General features: G+C 41.9%; 1 protein-coding gene across 2 annotated transcripts in view; it reads left to right on the forward strand.

The window, feature by feature from the left end:
• The window catches only part of PRKG1 (protein kinase cGMP-dependent 1), a 504212-nt gene that overhangs the window by 476243 nt on the left and 5798 nt on the right, over nt 1-22171 (forward strand). For both annotated transcript variants that reach the window (XM_040607240.1, XM_040607238.1), the window contains exons 11-17: nt 8118-8257; nt 12322-12411; nt 14790-14931; nt 17135-17298; nt 18236-18358; nt 18453-18515; nt 19547-19613. In XM_040607240.1, coding sequence (XP_040463174.1) covers nt 8118-8257; nt 12322-12411; nt 14790-14931; nt 17135-17298; nt 18236-18358; nt 18453-18515; nt 19547-19613 — 789 coding nt within the window. The remainder of the gene's footprint in view (nt 1-8117; nt 8258-12321; nt 12412-14789; nt 14932-17134; nt 17299-18235; nt 18359-18452; nt 18516-19546; nt 19614-22171) is intronic.

Consider the following 22171-nt stretch of genomic DNA (forward strand, 5'->3'; position numbering starts at 1 on the left):
ATGAGAAGCCATTTGTGGCCCACCAAATATTGTCAGAGGCCAAATCAGGTTATGAGCTGGTCAAGCCGGAGGCTTCAGCTCTGGTTGGAGGCAGGAATAGGACATAAAAATAGGTGCTTTATTGTGAGCAAAGCCAAACTGAAGAGCAGGGCAGGATCATGTAAGGTTGGAGAATTGAGATCCATCTGATGTTTTCAAGAAACCACAGTAGTGAGTTTTTCCATTTGGTTTTGCATATTTTAGTTATATAACCCTTCTTCTGCTATTTACTTTTTATTGGAATGATTTTATGCATGAAACAGTTTACATTCCTCACTGCTTTTTAGCCTTTACCTTCTAGACATTTTTGAAAAATAGTATTTACCTCTGGGCTTCACAGAAAGACACAAATTTAAATATAATTTCCAATGTCTTTGCTTATAAAACCTTAGTTGTGCCTGTTGTCAAGCACTGAATATCAATTTTCAGTACAAGGATCAGAACACAGGATTACAGGTTTTTAGCACAGTTGAGTATTTGATGAAGCAACTTTAATTGTTAAATAGCTGAGGGTTTCTAAGGACTGTGCATTTTTTGGTGTGTACTTAGGTGTATTCACAGAGTAATTTTGCAGTTTATTTTCCTGTAGAGTCCCACAGCACTCAGATTGTGATGTGACATTTAGTGCTTTCCCAACCAATTGAATTCAGACATTTTCAAAGAAAATGAGGTCACTGTCATGGACAGTTTTGACCCTGCTGCCCACTTGTAATTAATTCTTGATTCATCCTTCAAAATTTCAGCCTACAGTATATCTTAAAGACTTAATTTTTACTCCATGGTTTTTCTTGTCATCTTAGATCTTTTCTTTTAGTCTTGACTTACTTGCCAACCTAACCCAGTCCAATCACCATGCCTGTTCACACAGCATACAGCTAACCCAAAACTAACGTGATGTTGAATATGAGGTGGAAAGGCTATAATGAGAAGCACCATGTAGCCTATTTATAATTTGGATATGCAAACTACAATTTCTCCCTGAGCCTTAGCTCAGGAGAGCAGGCTGAATATGGCCTTAAGGAGACGTGTAAATACCTTTAAAACCCTAACAGAGAACTGCAGTACCAGAGCAGGCTTTGAAGGCATAAATATGAGCAAGGTACTTCCTCGCTTGCCCAAATAGAAAGAAATGCTGGCAAGAATGCTAGTTGTAAGGCAAAGAATATTATTATGGGGTAATCTGTTTCATCCTGGAAGAACATAAATATATTTAGTACTAAAAGCATGCTGTACTCTTTTGCTGGGAGAGAGAAGTCACCACTTTGTTCATGCAGCAGTTCAGCTGTTGGGAGTAGGAGAGCTCAGCTTGCAAGTGCTGTGCTCAGCAACAGCTGCTGCTATTTTTGTTTGTTCGAATGCATCTAGCTGGGAAGCGGCAGAAAATAAAGGACCTTGGACATACCAAGCAAGCAAAAGCATTTGCACTTCAGTTCCTAAGCGCTGCAGTTGAGTTGATTGTTACTTAACATGATACAAAGATACTCATGTTTCATGACAGCACAGATTTCTGGCTCCGTTATATCCGAATAATTTAGCAAAACACACAGCTAGCAGAAGGCCTTTGGAAAAGCTTCTTTATCGGTTATCGGTGCACCCACACAGGTAGTTCAATGGGAGACATGAGCAACAAGAAACCTGTCTGTGAGTCATGGACACAAGAGTTCAAGATGTCCAGCTCCTGACAGCTCACCATTACTGTGTATTTAGGAAAAAGCCACATCTCCAGAGTAAACGAAATATTTTTTACTTGCACAAACTCTCCTCCCTGTGTGTTCCCATTTAGTTGGGAGCATGGCCAGCTCCCTTGAAGATGAGCAGAATAGGCTTCTGAGCAAGTTTTTTGTGAGTGTGGTGTCCAGATGCTGTGAAAGTTCATGTTCAAATACCTCCATTATATCAGTGAGAAGAAATCTGGAGATTTTTGAATGGCAAACACCATTCCTGATGTAACCTCTATGTAGTTGCCAAAATGAAGGAAGGATAAACTACAAATATAAATATTCTTTGCTTTCATGCCCTTGGGTCTGTTGCTCTTTCATGGCTTCAGGGGTCTGCACAGGGTACCATAGCGGCAAATACTGTGTGTTGCAGCTCCTGGGAGAAAGAACCACAATCATAGGGCTTCTTGGAAAACCCACAGCCATGCAAGAGCTGCAACTCACAGGCACAACATCTGTGGTAAACAGGAATTCAGAAAATCAGAAGTTCTTTGCTGTCTTCTCCATGCAGGAATAGGAGACTGGGCATGAATGAGATAGATGCACTTAAAATAGCATATCCTCAGGCTAGATATGGCAAAGTTCAGGCACCTCACAAGTCTTCACTGAAAAAAAAACCTTCTTTGGGGGATTTTTCTACGTTCTGGTAAATATTTATTAGTGTTTACAGTTTGTCAAGGTCACTTTGCATTGTATCAGTTCAGCTCTCACTGGAGTAGCATGGAAATTGCTCACCTTGCAGACTAGATATATAATATACATATATGATTTATATTAAATAAAGGCAGAGCAAGAGAAAGGATAAGAAACAGATACACCCATTTTTTCTTTTTTCCATTGAGGTCTGGATTTTGTCTCATCGATATCCATTTTCCCAGAAAGTCTGAAAAAGCACTAAGGTGTAAAACCATATTTATTTGTACATGAATTATATCTGTGTTAAAAGAACACCACTGTATGTTTGGGAAGTTGCAGAAGTTGATACACCATAAAGCAACACTTTTGGAGCAGTTCCAACATCTTCATATAAGCAGAGAGAGCCCAGGAGGAGCTAGCTGAGACCTAATGAAACAAGGACTTGGAAAAGCAAGAGAGGTTGGATCTTTTCTTTTCTCCTTCTCCTCCTCTCCTTCTCCTCTTCTTTTCTTTTCCTCTTCTCCCCTGTGCTTTCATCTTGTCCCAGTCTTGCAGCATTCCTCTTCTGCTCAACTCGCTACCAAGACATCTTCACCCCCTTCCTAATGGCCTTTTTAGTTTCTTTACTGAAGCAGCATTATTTTCTCAATGCTGAAAAGATAGTCCTGTGAATTCAGCTTATTAGCAGCAGAATGAAGGCTGTTTCCCTGCTGTGTCCTCTTCAAGGGAACTTCTCCTTGAGTGTATTTTCAGATAGTGACCCATCTGTTTGGGTTCGCTCAGGGGCAGCTTTGTCATGATGACTCAAGCTGCCAAAAAAACACCTGGTCACATGGGAATGGGGCACAACACTGAAGCACAGCCAAAGGCCGTGACACTGGGTGGACAATGCTTCCCACATGACCGCAAGGGACAGAGGGAGAAGGCAGCTGTGGGGCTAGCACAGAAGAAAGCTGCTTTCTTCAACTCCCGTCCACCCCGATAGCATGGGGTTTCCTTGCTTCAGAGGTCTGGGCGGGTGTCACACGTGAAGGACAGGAATAGCTGGGTCTTCATGAGGCTGGCAATTGCTGTGAGTTCATGTGATAGGAGGGAGATAAAAGATGGAGGTATAACTTCTCATGTAGCCCTGTGCAGTTAATATCTGGTGGTTGAAGATGTAGTCACAGCTCCAAATGTGTGGTATCCCATCACCACAGTGCTTGGACCAGAATATTGTGCAAAAATATTTCTGGGTTTATATTTATAGTAGATATTCATATAAACATATATGCAATGTATTTTATATCACTATGCAAATACATACGTATGCAAAATAAAACCAACTGTTTCTTATTCTGTTTTGCTTCTACAGTTGGTTCATTTAGTGATAAACAGCATTTCTGCTGTTATTTTTGTCACTGGGATACAGTTAATTTCCTGGATCAGAGTCCTGCAGAATGACCTAATTATTTAATTTTACCTCTTCTCTCTCTGGCTTCGTACATCACCTCTTTAAGGTGGTGTTTGGAATTTATTTAACTACATTCCCTATTGTATTTTCTTGTGTTTTGGGGGAGAAAATATATTCCTGTTCCACAACTGGAAGGGCTTATATCCTCCTCCAGAGGTTCATTTGTAACAGAGAGGGCAAGATCTCAAGCAGATTCACCAGGAGGGATCTGACCAGGAGAGTATCAGTAGTAACTACAGCTTTACCAGGGTTCACTATTTTGGGGATTATTACACTAGAGAGGATAGTATGGGTCTGCTCTTGGTGGAGGTTTGCTGTTCAGCCTGCTTTGCGTTTTGCAATTAAGTCCATGCAAGGTGGAGGCAGAATTGCAGCCATGGACCATGTGCCAGAGTGCAATGATGAGACGGACATAAATGGAAAGCTGAAATGTGTGTATGAAGGTGGAGAGAAAAAGGAGTATACTCAGTGCTATAAATTTTATTTCTAATTTTTCCCTGCCACTGGGCCTTTCAGCAGATAGGCAGGTTTAATATTATTGTTGAATCTGGACATTTTCAGTGACTTTGATGTTTGCTCTTACTGCCAGTGTGCGGAATCTCCAAGAGAGATAATTTTGGAGATTTTTGTGCTGGTGAAAGGGCAGTGACTGAGTGAGGTCAATGTGAGGAGAGGAGTGAAAAAAGGGGACAAAGGACCAGAAATTCTTTTAACTTGCAAAAAGAGATTGAGAGATATGGAAGCTGGTGATTACCCTTTGTCGATCTTCTTAGTGGTTCAGCTACACTCAGAGTGATTGAAACCCAGGACACCAGGAGATCTCCACTGAATCAATTGTCCTGGGGCCTTTGAAATAGTAAGATGTTGCTTCCCATTGAGTGAAAACTGATCTCATGATTTGTGTAGCAAGGGCGGCTTCATTGCAAACTGCCTTCCATGGAAAACTGCATACTTTTCCCTTTTCTGAAGCATTTGGGAGATTTTTGTGGTGGGTGTCTTTGGGAGGCTAAGCTTCCTGCCTAACGTATCCCCCTTCTTCTGAGCTGTGAGTCAAAATCCTTGTGGCTTCTGTGGCTCTGTGAGTTATTTTTCTCATTATACTTGAAGGACAAAGTGTTCTTCTCAGCAGCCGATTCTCATCTTCTCAATGGTGATCCTTCTTTTTATTATTATTATTACATAAAAAGAAGTCTGAGTGACTTGTGGATGTTTTTTTTTTCTACTTTTGAAATGATATTGAGCTTAATATTAAAAATTACTGTTTGTAAGAATTATAGAAATCACCTGGAGCTCCCCAGATTTACATCATAAAAATAGTCGTCTTCATTACCGCATTTGGCAGAAACACCAAAGCATGGAGAGGACTCAGCCATATTGAAGAAGGAGAAGTTGCAGGTTTTATTTTACAGATGGACCACCAGTTGATCCAAAATTTAAGCCTTAGATTTTGTGCCTTTACAGCTTGTTTTGGAGCATCAGCACATTTAAAGCAAATTTATACCCCCACACTATCAAAACTCTTGCAAATCCTCTGCCTTATGAAGCACTAGAGTAGTGGGAATGGAAAATGGATCTAAATTCTCCTGTGGCATTAGGTCAAAGTCTTGCATTAGCTGATTGTAGCCACCTGATTGTTCTATATTTAAACATTTGTGGCAGTGATAACTTTATGAAACACCAAATAAAACTACTGCCTTCTGCTTCCTCTTAGTAATTTCCTTCCTGTACAAGTGCAAGTATGTATAGGAAAGCAGGTTACTTCCCCTCCATTGTGTGCACAGGCATTCCTGAAAAAAAAACCACAGTAATTAATAAAAGAAATGTCTTATTAATGAAAGAGAAAAATCAGGTAGTCAGAATCCATGGTATTAAAATCATAATACCTGAAGTGGACATGCTGGGAATTATTTGTAGTACCCTTTATTCTGTAATATTGGAATTTATTCATACAGGTCTCCATCAGTTAGTTGTGGTTTTTTTTAACACTAATGTCTAGTACAGATTAAAATTAGGAAAATAGGAAATTATGTTTCAAGTAGGTTTAGAGTGCTAAATATTATTTTTTAAAAAAGTTCCATGTCCACATTGACCAAGAAGTGTTCAATTTTGCTACTAGAGCTACTCTCTTGGTTCCATTGTTCATTATTATTTGTCTGTGAACAACCTAACCTTAAAAAAATACAGGCTGAAAGAAAACGAATCTGACCCATAATATCTAATAGGGATTTGCACAGGCTTTTGTTTGAAATAATTTGTGTTGCAGCTGATTGTGCTTGTCCATCACCAGATGGACAGGTCTCATGGGAAACCAGGCAATCTGGATTACTATCAAAAGCAAGAGGCATAATTTCTCCAGAAGTATATGCTCTAGTCATAATAAACCTTAATGGGTTTTTTTGCAAGTTTTGATAAGTTCTGCTCAGCCCAGATTTTACCTTAACTTTCATCATGTCTTCATTACCTGCATGTCACCTCACTCCTTTCCCTGCTCCCCTGAAACAGCCTGGTTTGATTTAGATGCAATGATATCAAATGATTTATTTGAAACAGTTGAGCTGAAGTTCATATGCCATTTATTCAAAATGAAACAAAAAACCCCCAAAGCCTAACCCCAAACCAAAATGTTTTTATCACTTTCAGTCTGCCATAAAGGCAGAATTTCTTTCTGCTTTGAGCTGTGGTCAAACCACAGAGCGAAGGCAGCACTGTGTAGCACCAGTTCAAAAAATAACTGAGCAGCTCTACTGCATAGATGAGGAAAAATGTTTTTCTTTATTTTATGTGGATTGTTTAGGTCTTTGTACCCTGTTTCCCTGAAGATTAAATGGCAAACAGGCTTCATGCAAAGATAATAGTTATGAGTCTCAGCGTAAAATACAGAATAGTCCCTTTGGAAAAAGAAAAGTTTCATGTGGTCTTGGAAATACTTGCAGCCATGGAGAAAATAAGAAGCCACAAATCTGGAGGCTGAAACCCTGAGTGTTTTTAAAACAGATAAAGGAATGCATGCATATATACATACTGAAGAACTTAGTGATGAAAACTTTGGCCGTAAATGGGTGGACTCTCATTTATTAGGGTTTATTTCTGAATTACTTGTGGTGGTGGTGGAAATCTCTTTGCCAGCTGACAATTGCCCTTTTGGGTTTGATTTTCTTAACCTGTATGTGTCTTTGTGGACATCAGAGTACCAGTTTGATTTTTGACAAAGATGGAATGCTGAGGATACCATCCCTCCTTGATTTTCTGTGCAACTTGAACCTTTACATAAACAAAGCATATGCAGAGGAAACTGTTCAAGGTTAGGGTATGCAGCCTGGGAAGAGTGTGGAAGGTGCCATGTCGCATATCAGCCCACATATCTGTTACCAAGAAAATATAAAAATAGGTATTATACTAAATAAATGGAGATTGCATAAGTGTTGTCTTCTAACATAAAAGACAAGCTATATTTTTGATGGGGCTTGATGACAGTCAAGCTGCTTGTCTGCTGGCGGAAGCCAAATTCCAAAAAGAAAACCAAAATAGAAGTCGCCAAATGGCACCTCTTACTGTAAAGGGCAAAAAGCATTTAACTGGCAATACTATTGTGAGCAGCTGCTGGGGGAATTTAGCAAACTAAGAGGCCTGGTAGGTCAGTGATGAGGTTCCTTTCTTGTTTGGTGGTGACTAAGAGGGGATGTCCAAGATGGAAAGAATGGCTGCCTTCCAGCTGTCTTTGGGATGGGTACTGGTCCCTCAGAGCAGGCTGGGGATGGCTTAGGGTTCAGAAGTTACCAGGGTTACACCGGCGAGCAAGCAAACAGCTCCCTTCAACCTCATCTCAGGAAATCAGGCTAAAAATAGGTTGCTGAGGCTTAAGGTTAAAAGTAAAGACGTGACCAAGCAGTGCCTTTGAAAAGCCAGCTCTGCTCATCCTCTACAAACATCCAAGGACTGCATTTCCCTGCCAGAGCCAGTGCATTTGTTGCTAGCTATAGAAAAAGGCTTTGTGAAAGTTGTGCGTTATCTAGCAACATCTGACCTAAGTAACGCTGATAGTTGGGTTTTCCCTAAAACGCATTTTTAGAAATGGCTTTTCCATTTAACAATAGATCAAGCATTTAGAAATACAGTTTATACCAACATGAAGCTGATAACTGAAGAGATGAAAAGAATTATTTGAAGGTAGGGTAGTGGGATAACTGTGTCTCCATGCAGTTGGACTGTCACAACTTGGCAGGGCATTTGCATCCTGCTTCTAACCATTGTGTTTGCCTTCTCTACCCAAGGTCCAGTTGAAAAGCGAAGAATCAAAAACATTTGCCATGAAAATACTGAAGAAACGTCACATCGTGGACACAAGGCAGCAGGAGCACATCCGCTCGGAGAAGCAGATCATGCAGAGCGCGCACTCAGATTTCATCGTGAGGTACTGTCCCTTTGCCTTGTGCGCTGCCATGGGGGAGCAAAGCACAGCTGATCTCGGCATTTCATAAAACCACATAGCAGTAATCCATCTGTCACCAGAAACACTCTTTAGCCATAGCTTCCCTGCAAGGAACTGTGGGTGAATGGACTAAGGTCTTTCCCAGGTAAACGTGAGATTACTCTGCCCATGGGGGACAACCACCCAAGCCTAAACTTAACTCAAGTCTTAACTGGTTTGCCTTGGCCCTGTGCTGTGCTCACATGGCTTTGTGGCTTCTGGAGCAGGCACACCCCCAGCCTGCAGCCTTGGCAGAGCTTGATGAGGCTGGCAGGTGATGCTCCCAGGAGATGTATGCACCATTACTTGGCATTGCCCCTGCTCAAGGTTAATTTTCCTTTTTCTTCTGAGTTTCTGAGTTTTCCTTCCCACAAAGGGAAGCTGGAAGGCAGGGTTTAATCTTTTGAGATCATGCGCTGCCATGTGAATAGAGAGTTGTATCCAGTGCTTCTCTTTAGGATATATTACGTAAATTCAGTTCAGCATCCCTTGACTCATCATGGACAAATGCACTAAAGCCATATCCCTCCCCCAGACCTAAGCAGATGCTGTTCTTCAGTGAATAAAATCAGGTGCCAGGCATTTTCTTTGTTTTAACCCTAATAAGCAAAGTTCTCTGACTCTTCAGGGATTGTGAGTATCTGTTCAGCAGGAAACAGAGGTGGTTCCTTGTATGTTTTAGGTCAGGGTAAGATCAGTGGGTTGTGAAGATCTCTGGCAAGGAAATGCATTTCACTGAGCTGGAGGTATCTAAAAGGGCAGCCTCTGATCTAAGCCAAGGGCGCTTCATCCCACCCTCAAAGAGATGCCTGAAGTACTTGCCTTTTGCCAAAGGAGATCAACCCTGCTCCCAAAAATTGCTCCAGAGAGACATACTAACCCAGGGGTGAAACCAAACCCCTGTGATAAATACAAAGGCAAGTGCATGGCTGGGATGGACACCCATCAGTCACTAAGAGGGTGTTTCCTTCCTGGGTTGATCCCTGGGATTCCCCCAGAGCCCACGGCTTCGCCTCTGATTCATGGGTGACAACTGCAGCTCAACATCCTATCCAACTGCTGTTTCCTTCACGCCACAATATTCAATTCACAAACATGTCCCCGTTACCTAGGCTAGAGCCAAATACACCTTGCGGGCTATTTCAGCCTATAGATTCATTTTCTGAAGCCTGAGTTGTCTTGGAATGGGGTTGTAAAGAGAGGTGAAGTGCAGGGCTAGCCAAGCAGAGGCTTGGCATTTTGACACCATTTCCAGAAATACCCCCTCTTAAGTAAAAAGCCTGAGCCTGCAAACATTTCCTAATGGAGCCCCTGATATTCATAGCTAATAAAATAAATACTTCTTCATTCCCACTTTTTATTCTTCAGCAGGCAAGTGAGAAAAAGATGTGTTTGCCATAGCTCTTTTCCTTCCGTATCATGCAATAATTCCCATCCTTTACAGTAACCAGCCTCTCAACTATTTTTATACCCTGTGAGAATCCTACACTGGTAAGGGACTTTATAAGTCATAAAGTCCAACCTTTCACTGTTGCATGTCCCACAGCTAAAAAAATACCTGGTTTACCAAACTCTGTGTCTGCTTTTCCCCCTCACTTCTACTGCACATGCACAAGGATTTGAAGTTATCTTATAGTTTCTATCCAAAAATTATTCGTATACCCTTTCCTAGGCCAGGTGAGATAACACTTTTCTGGGTGCTAGGGTAGAAAAATTACCACTTTGGTAGATTAATTGTGTTTTGAAGTGTTGGGTGAAAAGTGGGTTTAAAATGATCTTGGAATTAGAACACAATCTCTGGGATGTGAGAACTGGCAAGACAAAATTCCCAAAGAACTCGATTATTTTCTTAATCCATCATGAAAGTGTTTGTTAAAAATCTTTGAAGAATAGTTCAGTCTGGTTATTAAAATGCATTAAACCAGGCAAAAGAAGCAGAAGACGCCAAGTACCACTAAATAAAATTTACTCATAGCTAAACTAAAAATCTCACAGAACAAAATGCTCAGGGTTTGGTAGAGCAAGTGTTGAGCAGTGGATGTCTGCACTGGATGTCCAAATATTTAGATGATTAAGAAAATAAATAAAAAAATGAATTTAAATATTATGACATCTCAAACGTAAGACTGATCTACTGAAATAGTGCGGTTTCATCATGTGTAAATTGTTACAGTTAATAAACAATATTTGATTTTTTTGCACGTTTTAGGCCAGATTTGATGCCCATAAAATTTTCTGGAAAGCAATTTTTCAGCAGTACTACCTTAACTAGAGAAAGTACTTCCTTATTTCAGTAGCATTTTAATTACTGAGCAATTAAAAATATTTAATTATTCATATTTTGGTTTCTTGAATAAGTTAAGTTTTTTGTAAACCTTAATGTAAATGAAATGTATATTAAGATAGATTTTGTCCAACTTGCAAGAAATGGGGTATATTTTTTGTTAAACCTAGAGATTTTAACCATATGAAATGGTCAGCAAGTTTGTTCCAACTTTTTTGAAGAAACATGTTATAACCGATGTTTTAAATGTCAGCATAGGTAATACTAGAATAAGGAAAGATCTGAAACACTGGTTTATTTTTTTTTCCTTTGCATTTTGTTGTGGCTGCAAATAGTACCTTTTAGGTATAGAATACTTCCCAGGTAGATAAGCTCCGAGCATATTCAGTACCCAAACTCCTGCTTAACATCACATCTGAGCTGCTGGAATCTTTTTCTGTTAAACATGCCAAAAAATAGAGTGGGTTACTGCTGCTAAACTGTGTGCTGGATGCTACACAAACACAGACAGGAGACAAATGTTGTCTAGCATCATGATGTGAAAGGACTATCGAAGCCAAGCTGTAGCTGCCAGGATGTTTTGCCACATACCTTAAGTTAATATTTAACTGAATGCCTTTGAAAGGAGCCAACTCCTGTTGTGTTTTCCCCCTGGTCCATCACATAGCTCTGTAAAAGATATTAATAACTGGATTTATCACTAGCTGGGAAGAGCTAGGATCTGCAAAATGACCTATTTTAATTTATATTGTGTTGCATCAGCCCTTTAATTTTTAACTCTTGGAAACTCTCATGGATGCAGCAATTACCCCATAACAGAATATCCTTCGGCATCCCTTTCTGCTGCAGAGCTCAGAATTTTAAAATTTATTTCTAAACAGTGCAGCTGCAAAGAAACCTTTCCAGCATCTGCATGCAGTGGGCTCATTCCTGCAGGCAACCTGCACTGATATAACCACACATGTAGCAAGAAATACAGAAGTACTTCAACAGTAAAATTAAGTAAAACAGCTAATACTGAATATCCTATTTTTATTTCCATAGTTTTATAGTTGCATTTATTTAATATGTCATATAAAACACAGAGCATGGATTTTACCACACAATTTAGATATCATTTGAGAAGAAGGACAAGTTCATAAAGCCTGGCCTGTCTATCCCTTTAGGCAATTCTTCTACATTCAGTCCCTGGGAGGAAGAGGAAGAGCACTTTCAGACAACTACATGTCAGTGGATTCTCTTTAAACTCTACCAAATCAGTGAGTTTAAGTTCTGAAATGAATCACAAATCAGGCAGTACTCCTTTGAAATAATTCAAATGGAAGGAAAACTGCCAATCAGCAGCTGGACTCCAGTGAGAATAAGATGATATGGATGTTATAAAAAATGGTAGGAGAAGTCTTTTTCAAGCACATCTGAAAAGCCGAATGTCAGGTTATGCCGTTAGAAATGGCAGATTTTATATATAGCACGTAGAGGAGCGATGACCTCTTCTTCTGGGGTCCACGATATGCTTCACCACCCATCCTTTTCTGCTGAAATATTTCCCACCCAAGAAGAGACGTTGAAGTGATCTCCTTAAATGTAGCACTAGCTCTGAAAGATACCCTTAGTCTTGTGGTGTGTCCTGGGATGAAGTGCACAGTCTGTGAGAAGTGGGAACGCTTGGTGCCTTCGCTTGTATGGTGGATGTATTTATGATTTTCTTGTTTAACAATGACAGGCTCTACAGGACGTTCAAGGACAGCAAGTACCTGTACATGCTGATGGAAGCCTGTCTAGGTGGAGAGCTCTGGACAATTCTCAGGGACAGGTGAGTTGTAAGAAACTCTTGTCCTACAAAGTAAAATATTTTCTAATATGCCTCTGTATAATCAAAGGTCTTTATCCTTCATGGACAAAATCTGGATCTTACATGCTACATTTGATTTAAGAATGCAGACACATGAGGAGCTGTTTTTATTCCTATGCAGTTGACTAAAACCAAAGTGAATCCCATTATACCAGAGAATAAGGACTGATTCAGGTTGTATCTAACATGTACAAGGATTTATGTAAGTGGAGACTTATTCAGAGCTACTTTGTCATGGCCTCTGAAAAAATATAGAAGGTAAAAGTGGCGGTCATGTGATGAATTGCATCTATGACAAGACTTTGACTGCCCTTCCCCTGTGTCTTCATCTCTAAGGGGCATCCCTAAATAGCCAGCAGCATATTTTAATTGTAATCACCTAGAACAGGGGTCCTCAAACTACGGCCCACAGGCCAGATACAGCCCCCCAGGGTCCTCAATCCGGCCCCCGGTATTTACAGAACCCCCCCGCCAGGGGTTGGGGGGGAAACCAAGCAGCCGCAGATGGCTGCCTGCCGCTTCATCCGCGCGCCGGCCCCCTAGTTAAAAGGTTTGAGGACCCCTGACCTAGAACAACAACCTTTTGCAACCATAGAAAGTATAGCTCTGTCCTTGGTGTCCCCAGTACCATTTCTCACATTTGTGAGCCTGCCTGGAGGCACAAGCACCTGATAGGGAAATGTGAGACTCTCTTAAGGGTAAAAAAATACTTTGGGCACCCTGTATGATAGCAGAGAATGGCAGCCACGCATTGCAGGAGGTGCAATATCAAGGCCAGTTTCACTGTGTTCCTGAAAGACACGCTCCAGAAGTAGGGTCCTTCTAGTGCGGCACCTTTAGACATTGCTGTCGTGGCCAGTTTAGTCTGGACCAAGGGCCTAAGGCAGCAGTGGCATTACTGAGAGTTCACAGTTGTGAATGAAATCTATGGGAAAGTGCATTTTCAAGGTAAAAGATGCAGATTTCTTCAAAGTCATCTGAAAAATCACAATTTCCCATCCCAGGGAAAGACCTGTTTTTTTCATTTCAGTGTTTGCTCTGCTGTGAATAGCAACATCCACCTGTTTCATGGAGGCACTCTGATAAATAATATTTCTTAATATTTATGACACGGTCAGGTATGATAGCAATGAGGAGGAGGAAATCAATAGTTCTGCATGGACTTTTAGACTACATAACACGTATTATATGAGGGCCACTCATCAAAGTGGGAAGCAGGATCATGCATCAAATACACACCCTGCAAGAAGGACTATGCTGTTGGGACACAGAAGTGCCATGGAAAATATAATTAGGAAAGCATGTAATTACATACCGCACCGTAATGCACAAGCAAATGTGGCCATGGTATTTCCTGCCTTGGGAGGGTTTGACCTTACAGTGTTTGGGTTTGGTTGTGGGCGGGTAGGTGGCAGGTGGGTTGCACAGGTGTATGTGGGATGTGCACATAATACACCCACAAGGCAGGAAAAAATGAGGTAAATTATGTGTAACTATGTAATAGGCTCATTATTGGAACATAAATTTAATTAGGTTTGGAAAGTGAAAGAAATGTATTGGAAAGATTGATCGGAAAGCAAAGATTAGATTCTTTTTTAATTACTAAGAACAAATTTTCTGCAATTCTTCCTTTTCCTAGGACATGGCTTCTTGGGACCATTAAAGTAAGAACCATTGCAAAGTTAGCAGTGCCAGGTTGTATTTTTCATAGTCTTTGTCAGAGCCTGATAATGTTATTTTTAATTCCCTGAGCTTTAAATTGTGGTTCTGCTGCCACCTAGCTTAGACACGCTTCAGAGCTCAGGCAGCTCCCACAGCCAGCTCCCAGCAGGGAGGGGCATAGGGTTTGTTTTGGAAAACTGGTTGCAAACTGGTGCTGAAACAAGGATCCAAAAGTGCAGGTTATGCTGCAGGTTCCAGAAACTGTAATTTTTCTGCCTTTTGTCTCCATTACGAACATTAGTACAGGAGTTCTTGATCTCCACATCTCAAAATAGCCTTAGCACCCACAAATCAAAAATTGTAATAAAAAAAAAATCACCTTTTGCTTACAAGATAATGATTTCTAAGTTTTAATTCTATGAGATTAAATTATAAAATAAAACCTAAAATGTTTTAGATATTAATGTTTGATATTAAGGTGGATTGAAGACAAAGATGCTAACTCCAAAAACGGATATGCAATTACATTTATATATAAAGGCGACTTTAGCAACAAGCACTTTCCAGGTATTAGCATGATTCTACTGAACTGTATAGATATTTTAACAGCAGAGTGAAGTCAGGTAAGGGAAGAGATCTAACCACTTTATCCTTTTTCCCTCTCCTGTTTTACACAGAGGTTCATTTGAAGATTCAACGACCAGGTTTTACACAGCATGTGTGGTCGAAGCTTTTGCCTATTTGCATTCCAAAGGGATCATTTATAGGGACCTCAAGCCAGAAAACCTCATTCTGGATCATCGAGGTTATGCCAAACTGGTGAGTGTCTGCAACATCTGGTTTGCCAAAAAAAGACACTGCTACTACCAGAAAACTGATATTAGGGGTAGAGGAGAACACACAATTATCCATAGAGGGTCAGAAGCAAAGTCCACACAGCCCAGGGCCCTGTCTCTGATGGTGGCCATCAGTAGATGCTGAGATGAGATCGACACAAGGGTGTTGTCATCCACTACTGCGATGTTTTCCCAACCTCCAACAGGCTGAGGCTCAGAGTATGGTTGAGCTGGAAAACATTAATTCTGGCTTGAAATTCAGATCTGCGGTCCTGAAGTGGAAATGTTTAGAAAAGACCATTGGTAGAAATCCACCCAGCTGTTTTGGAGCTACTGAAAGACTAAAAGATAACTTAAAAATAGTTGTCTTTAAATATTGGTGGGAGATGGGGAGGACTTGCATCTGTAGGCTTTAGAGGCAACTGGTGAAACAAAGTTTGCACACTGCTGTTCCTGAGTTGGGTCCTTTCTGTAAGCAATGATGTCATTCTTAATGGAAATATTAATCGTGATCCTGTCATGTCAAGAAATTATTATCAATTGCTCTGGTCTGTGTTGGTGAACTGTGGCGGATACAGCTTCTTGGTTTAGGAAGGCCACTTACGTTTTAGCACCGATAACGCAGTGCCTGGTCTGTGCAAGCTGCTCTGGGACAACAACTGCATAAAGCTCTGCCCGAAACTGTTCCTCCCAGAAGGTCGTGCTTCTTCTCAGTGCTGTCCCCTGCAAGATCTACCTCCTCAAACCAGGACAGCAGTGTGTGTAAGACTTCCACCCTCCAAATTAGGGAGTTTGTGATAGGTTTCACTGTATTGCATTATTCACTCAAATTACTTTTTTGCCTCAAAAATCAACACAGAGCTGCCCTGCATGTAAGGTATACCCCAAATAGCCAGGTGAGAGGGGGAGAAGAAAAGAAAAACTTCCCGTGGTGGGAGGTGCTGGAGGATGTGGGTACTTGAGAAGCCATCAGTTAGAGACAGGGCAATGCACTCCTAAAAAGAGCTTCATCCAAGAGGAGCCGATTCCCTTCCTGAGAGTCGCAGAGGGCCAAGATCTCTGCCTCTTGGTTTGGGGACTCTCCCCTGCCTTTGGGAAGGAAAACTCAGGAGTAATGTCAGCAGCCAGGAGCAGTAAGTCAGACCATCACCATCATGGACCTTCATGACCCAGTGGCAGCCACCATGTGTCACTGTGACACTAACCCTAATGAACGATATCAGAGTTTATCCTCTACAGCATTTTGCTAAGGACTGGGAGTCCAGCAAGATGTCAGATGATAGAGGACAATTTGGTGCAGGAGTGCCCTTCTCCCCAGCCCAGGAAGATCTGTATCTGGGTCTCTGCTGACCCCATCACCAGCCCCCAGCTCCTTAGACATTTTGATCTCCTGAACACATCCATGATAGCACAAGAAGTGTCTGAGGTCCCTTGTGGGACTGTGACCATGTAGGTCATTTTGCTCCTGACCAGTGCAAGGTGTAGGAGCATCTCACAGCCAACAAGGGACAGCAGAGTGTGCTACAGGCCACAGTGCCAGGCCAGCACAGTGCCAAGGCAGGGGAGGGCAGGAGGGGTAGAGCTGGAAATACAGTAAGCCTATTAACCAGAGCTCTGCCTGGGCCCCAAAGGTGGCTTCGGTTCCCAGTATAATCTGATTTCCCACTATGGCTGGTGCCACAGGGGCACTGCTATAGGGGCATGCTGAGGTTTGTGAGCCCACCAACACGTTCCAACAACTTTAAGAAAACTGGGAGGACAGTTGTACTGCCTTGCTCTTTATACTGGGAGAGAAATAACTTTTCACTAGATGCCAGAATGGTCAATATTTAACCTAAATAGTTGCTTGCTCAGGTTAAGGCTAGGCGTTTAAAAAATAAAACAAAAAAAAAAAAACCCAAAAATAAATTAAGCTGAATTGTGAATGATATGAAGTTACATCTCCCAAGAAACCCTCGGTGCTGGCATTTGTTCTTCCCTGACACGAATCTTCCTTTTAAATTACGAAGGATAAATCGATGGAAAAGTCACGGTGGTTGCCTGGTCCTGGAATGACCCACGATGCTTTAACTAGGAGAATATTCCCATGAGGAAACCTTTCTGCTTTGCTTCACTTCAAGAGGAGTGGAGCACATGGCTGACATTCCCTCTTGTGCTCTGCCCTGATGGTACTCTCCTTTCTACAGGTCGATTTTGGCTTTGCAAAGAAAATAGGATTTGGAAAGAAAACATGGACTTTCTGTGGAACCCCGGAGTACGTAGCCCCTGAGATCATCCTGAATAAAGGTCATGACATTTCGGCAGACTACTGGTCACTGGGAATCTTAATGTATGAACTCCTGACTGGCAGGTATGGGCATTGGAGCCGGCGCCACTGCTGAAAATAGATCCAAATATTTCTGCTGTTGTCACCCTGATTAGGCAAGGGGAAGGTTCAGAGCTGGCATGTGCTGTCCGGCACAGCAGTGTGCTGCTGAACCTAATAATTAGTTTTTCCACTTTAAATCACAGCTTCCATGCAGACCTCTCAAAGGGCAAGACATGAGCAGGCTTTTTAGGAAATGCTGTGAAATGATACCAAAAAATCATTTTGTGCCCTGAATGAACTGAACTGGTGGGGAAAAGGAGAGGGTTTGTAGTTCACCTGGGGAGGTGTAGCGATGGGCTGCCGCACGTCTGAAAAGGAGGAGGTAGACCTGACACCACAGGGACTTGAGTCCATATATCCATCCCTTTATTTAGGTTTGGATGTATATATTACTGCTGACGGTGGTAGTAGTGGCTTCCTGGCACTTCCTCACCTCATCCCCCATTGCTCACTCCCAGGATACAGGAGCTGGAAAAGATCCATCACCTCAGCCTCCTTATCCTTTGAGGCTGGACCCAAGCCCCTGTTCTGTTAAACAGATGGAAACCTAACGAGTCCCCACTGAAAGCTTGTCACATCAAACAGAGAGTAAGCCAGCGAGTGTTGCTCAGACCCTTTTTCCTCAGGCTGTTGGGACATGGTCCGTCATGGAAAGAAGAGGTCTAGCATGTGCTGCTCTGGGGAAGTTCACTCTTGTACTTCCCTGCAGTCAGCATCGCTGAAATCCAGACAGTATCAGAACTCCTTGGCTGAGAAATATTTAAGATCACAGGAAGTAAAACATTGCTAGTTGTCATCTACCTTTCCTCATTTCAGTAGGATACTATGTTTTGCTCTGGATTTTTTTTTTTTAATCAATCTTCAATGCTATTTTAAAGACAAGCTTTCAATCTTCTTCATTTTCCTCTCCCCTCTGAAGTCCCCCTTTCTCAGGCCCAGACCCCATGAAGACCTATAACATCATACTAAGGGGAATAGACATGATTGAATTTCCAAAGAAGATTGCCAAAAATGCTGCTAATTTAATCAAAAAACTATGCAGGTAAGCACACGAAATATAATTGCCTTGATCTTGTTTGCAAATAAACGAGTTCAGAAGGATTAAGAAAGTAACCAATTTGTTACTCATTTTATAGGGACAATCCATCAGAAAGATTAGGGAACTTGAAAAATGGAGTGAAAGATATCCAAAAGCACAAGTAAGTGTCTTCTCCACCATCCATCAGCCCCCAGAAAAATGCATTTCAAACAGTTCCATTTTCTGCAAAAAATACTTTCCTTAAACTCCTTTGGTTTTTCCCTTCTAGTGTGCTTTAGACTTTAATTTAATTTTCATTAGGCTTTTTTTTTCCCCAGTGTTTTTTGGTGTAGATACTAGCTTTGCCTATAAGCTAAACACATGGGACATTGACCATTACACTTTAATTACTCTAATGCAGAAGAGGATTTGGAAGCAATCCGACTCAGCCACTGCTTGCTTGGAATTTTTGGTTTGCAGAATCACTTTCCAAGGTTCTTCTGATTTCCCTTCTCCCCTAACCCAGCACACTTTCCCTCTACCTGTAATGCCGATTCATTGTCCCTTTTGGTCTAATGGGACAGAGTTGTTAAGTGATGTCTTTTAAGTTTTCACACTGGTGGAGAGGGATAAGAACAAATTAGAGACCCATCGCAGAAGCAAGTTATCTCATCCATCTGTGCTGGTCCTTCTCTTGTCCCATCGCCAAAGCAACAGAAATGGGTTGGATGGGCATTTTTTGTGGACAGGTTGAAGGCTTAGCTGAGGGGCTCATTCACCCACCTGAGCTGCTGGAGGTTGAGCACACCTGAGGTGCCCAAACCAGGAGAAGGACATCCCTGTGCATGCCCTTAGCTCCCAATCTCATACAAAGAAGGGACATATGGGAGGGATCAACCCTATAGAACGGAAAGAGCAGCTGCCAGGACATCTGCAGTAAGGAATGTTTTTCTTCTGAGCATTGGTAATTTGTACTTGCCATGGTATCACCACTGGGTTGCTACACATGCTTCATTTTCAGTCCCCAAAAACATATATAAAGATGACAGGAAAAATTATTAAGGCTGATCGGACAATTTGAAGATTTGAAGAAGACAACTGCAGGAGATGAAACCCAGTATTTAAGCAATTTAAGCAATTTAAGCAATTGATTTTTTGCATAGAGAGATTTTCACCACATGTCTAATTGTTTCACTGTTCCTTCCCTTCTAGATGGTTTGAAGGCTTTAACTGGGAAGGGTTACGAAAAGGGACACTGACACCTCCTATAATACCAAGTGTAAGTTTTCCTACTTATTTTCTGCTTCATGGCAAGTAAATTTCTTCTGAATGAATGTTGTGAGCTTCAGGCAGTAGTGTGCTGTAGTTGAGTGGCAACAGCATGTGCTTTATTTCTTCTGGAGATGTTTGAAGAGACTTTTCTAGCTATACGTGGTTTCTGGGCAGTCTCTTCCAAGAGAAGGGAGTTTGGGGAGGGCATGACTGCTATGAAATGCCCTTTGCAGCAGGAGATCAGGGCAGGATCACTCACTACTATGCATTTTTCTCTTTCTCACCTGCTCCACTTGTTTCTTCATCTACTTTTCACATTTCAGTGGAGAGCTGCCACTTTCACCCCTTCTCTCAGATGTGTCCTCTTTCCTTCTCTTTTATTTTTTTTGGTGAGGCAAGCAGGATTTGTATGCCCTCTCCCTTTTCTTTTGCATTAACCTTTCCTTCTGTCTTTTCTTTTGTGCTTTTCACCCTTTTTTTCCTGCGTCTATGTCCTACATGAAAAGCTCTGTTACCATCTAGTTTATGTTTAACTGGGAGCAGACACAGAGGGACAGCTCAATTCATTTTCCTTTAGAGCAAAGCTCTTCCTTTGATGTCTTTGTGAGCTCTTTACCCACAAAGCCTGCTGCAAAGGGAAACCAAACAGGATTAGCTGATAGAAATTACCTTGGCCCCTTCTGTTCTGCAGCCTCCCCTCCTTGTTTCAGCTTAATCCCTTTCTCTCCATTCCTCTCCAGCAGGATCACGGAGAGAATGACATTAGCAATTGTGTTTAATTGCACCCCATTGCTCTGTCCGCCCATGGTCCTGCACCTCCTGCAGCAAGAGCAGGCACAGCTCCGGGGCTAAATCTGCCATCCCAAAGTTACCTTAGCAGCTATGAAAGAGCAAGAAGGTTTCACTGCCCCCGTTTTGCCCTATGGGCTGCAGAAGTTACTGGCAGTCAGTGGGCAAAAGCAGGACTTTGCCAATACCTGCCTAAAGCAGGATGCCCAAAGAGCATATGAATGTTTTATAAATCAAAACTGTGGTTTTTTTCTGTTTAGCCTATTTTTAATTATTATGAATTTGTCAGCAGTACTGTTCACCACATCTCAAGTCAGACAATAAAATAAAGCTTGCTCCTTTGCATCCAGTTACAATTTCTGGTTTCCATGTGCAGGATGTCAGTGTAGCCTGAAAATGCCCCAGTATGTTTTTCTGATCATTTTTAGTGGATTTTTAGTTTAATAAGAGCATTTCCAATACTGCTTTTACCCAATATACATGTGGACCCTGCATGTCTAACCCTCAAACAGCACAACTGGCAGCAGTGACTTCAGCGGTATCTGCTCCCCGTGGGCATGAATTACTCCCTGATGTCACCAAGCTGGGAGTGTGCTCCACCACCAGAAATGGTCTCTGCTCCTTTGGCATTGCCTAGAGGAAAGCCACTCTCCAACCTGCTGTGCAGGAAATCACACATTCTTTGCTTTTTCAGTTAGGTCCAATGCAGTAGGAGAAAAAGATTGTGTGAGCACCCAGTTCACTTCTTTGGCGTTATTTCTTGGTATCATCAAGGCTGTATGTTCGTGGGACTGGTGACATCCTACCAAGGAACACATCTGTGATTGCTCCCAAGAGACTGATCTGCTGTCACTCTTTTTGGCCAGCACACCACCGTCAAGGCTGTCTGAAATAGATGGGAGCATTCCCTCTTCAGATGACTCCTTCTTCCAGGACAGCTCAATGCTGACAGCCTCACAATGCCCTAATCCCCATTCAACAGAGCTCGTTCTTTTAGAGCTCTTAGGAGTAATATCTTCCCTAGACATACACCAGAGATCCTCTCCAAAACCTGCCTCTGTTAACTAGTGAATCTTGTCAACCCCAAAGCTGTCAGTCCTGCTCAGCCTTGTTTTCCACAAGTTTTTCAGTTGCTTTGGCAAAAGTCCCAACTGCCAGTAAGAGCCATATCTGAAGAGGGACCCAAAATACATAGCTCTGGGGGAAGACATCCATTTTTCCTTCAATCACAGCACCTTTCCTTCTTATCTGTAAAGGACCCAGCAGGGCTAAACATAAAGACTAGTGGGGTTTTTTTAAGTGAAAAGCCCTTCCTCAGCACTTTAACCCTCATTAGCAGTTACATGGTACTACCAGTGAGGCAATCAAAAGCTGCTTCTTAGCTCTTACTCTCTGGGATTTTAGGAAAGGTCCCAATTTACAGCCTGCTGCTAGGACACTACTTCAAGAAGCAGCTGAGCATCGATACCACAGCTGAAATCTGTTAGAGTAACTGTCTTTACAAGCTTTTCACTCTTCCAAAGATGCCCTTGTCTTGCATCACAGCTCTTGCATTTGAGAAAGACCTGCAGATCTCTGAACCATAATTCATCTCAAGCTCTTATGTTGGTAAGCAACCAGAAAGCTGATGTTTGCACTTTATCTTCATGGATGGACAGGAAGTAAATACAGAGTGTCTGGAGAGGGCATTGAAAGAGGTGTTGGTTCCCATGTCTCTGACATTGAAGAACTGCAGGCCATGTAGGTGACCTGGGCCTCAGAGCTGTGGGGAATCGC

The sequence above is a fragment of the Falco naumanni genome, chromosome 9, assembly GCF_017639655.2.
Source record: "Falco naumanni isolate bFalNau1 chromosome 9, bFalNau1.pat, whole genome shotgun sequence".
NCBI classification, from domain to species: domain Eukaryota; kingdom Metazoa; phylum Chordata; class Aves; order Falconiformes; family Falconidae; genus Falco; species Falco naumanni.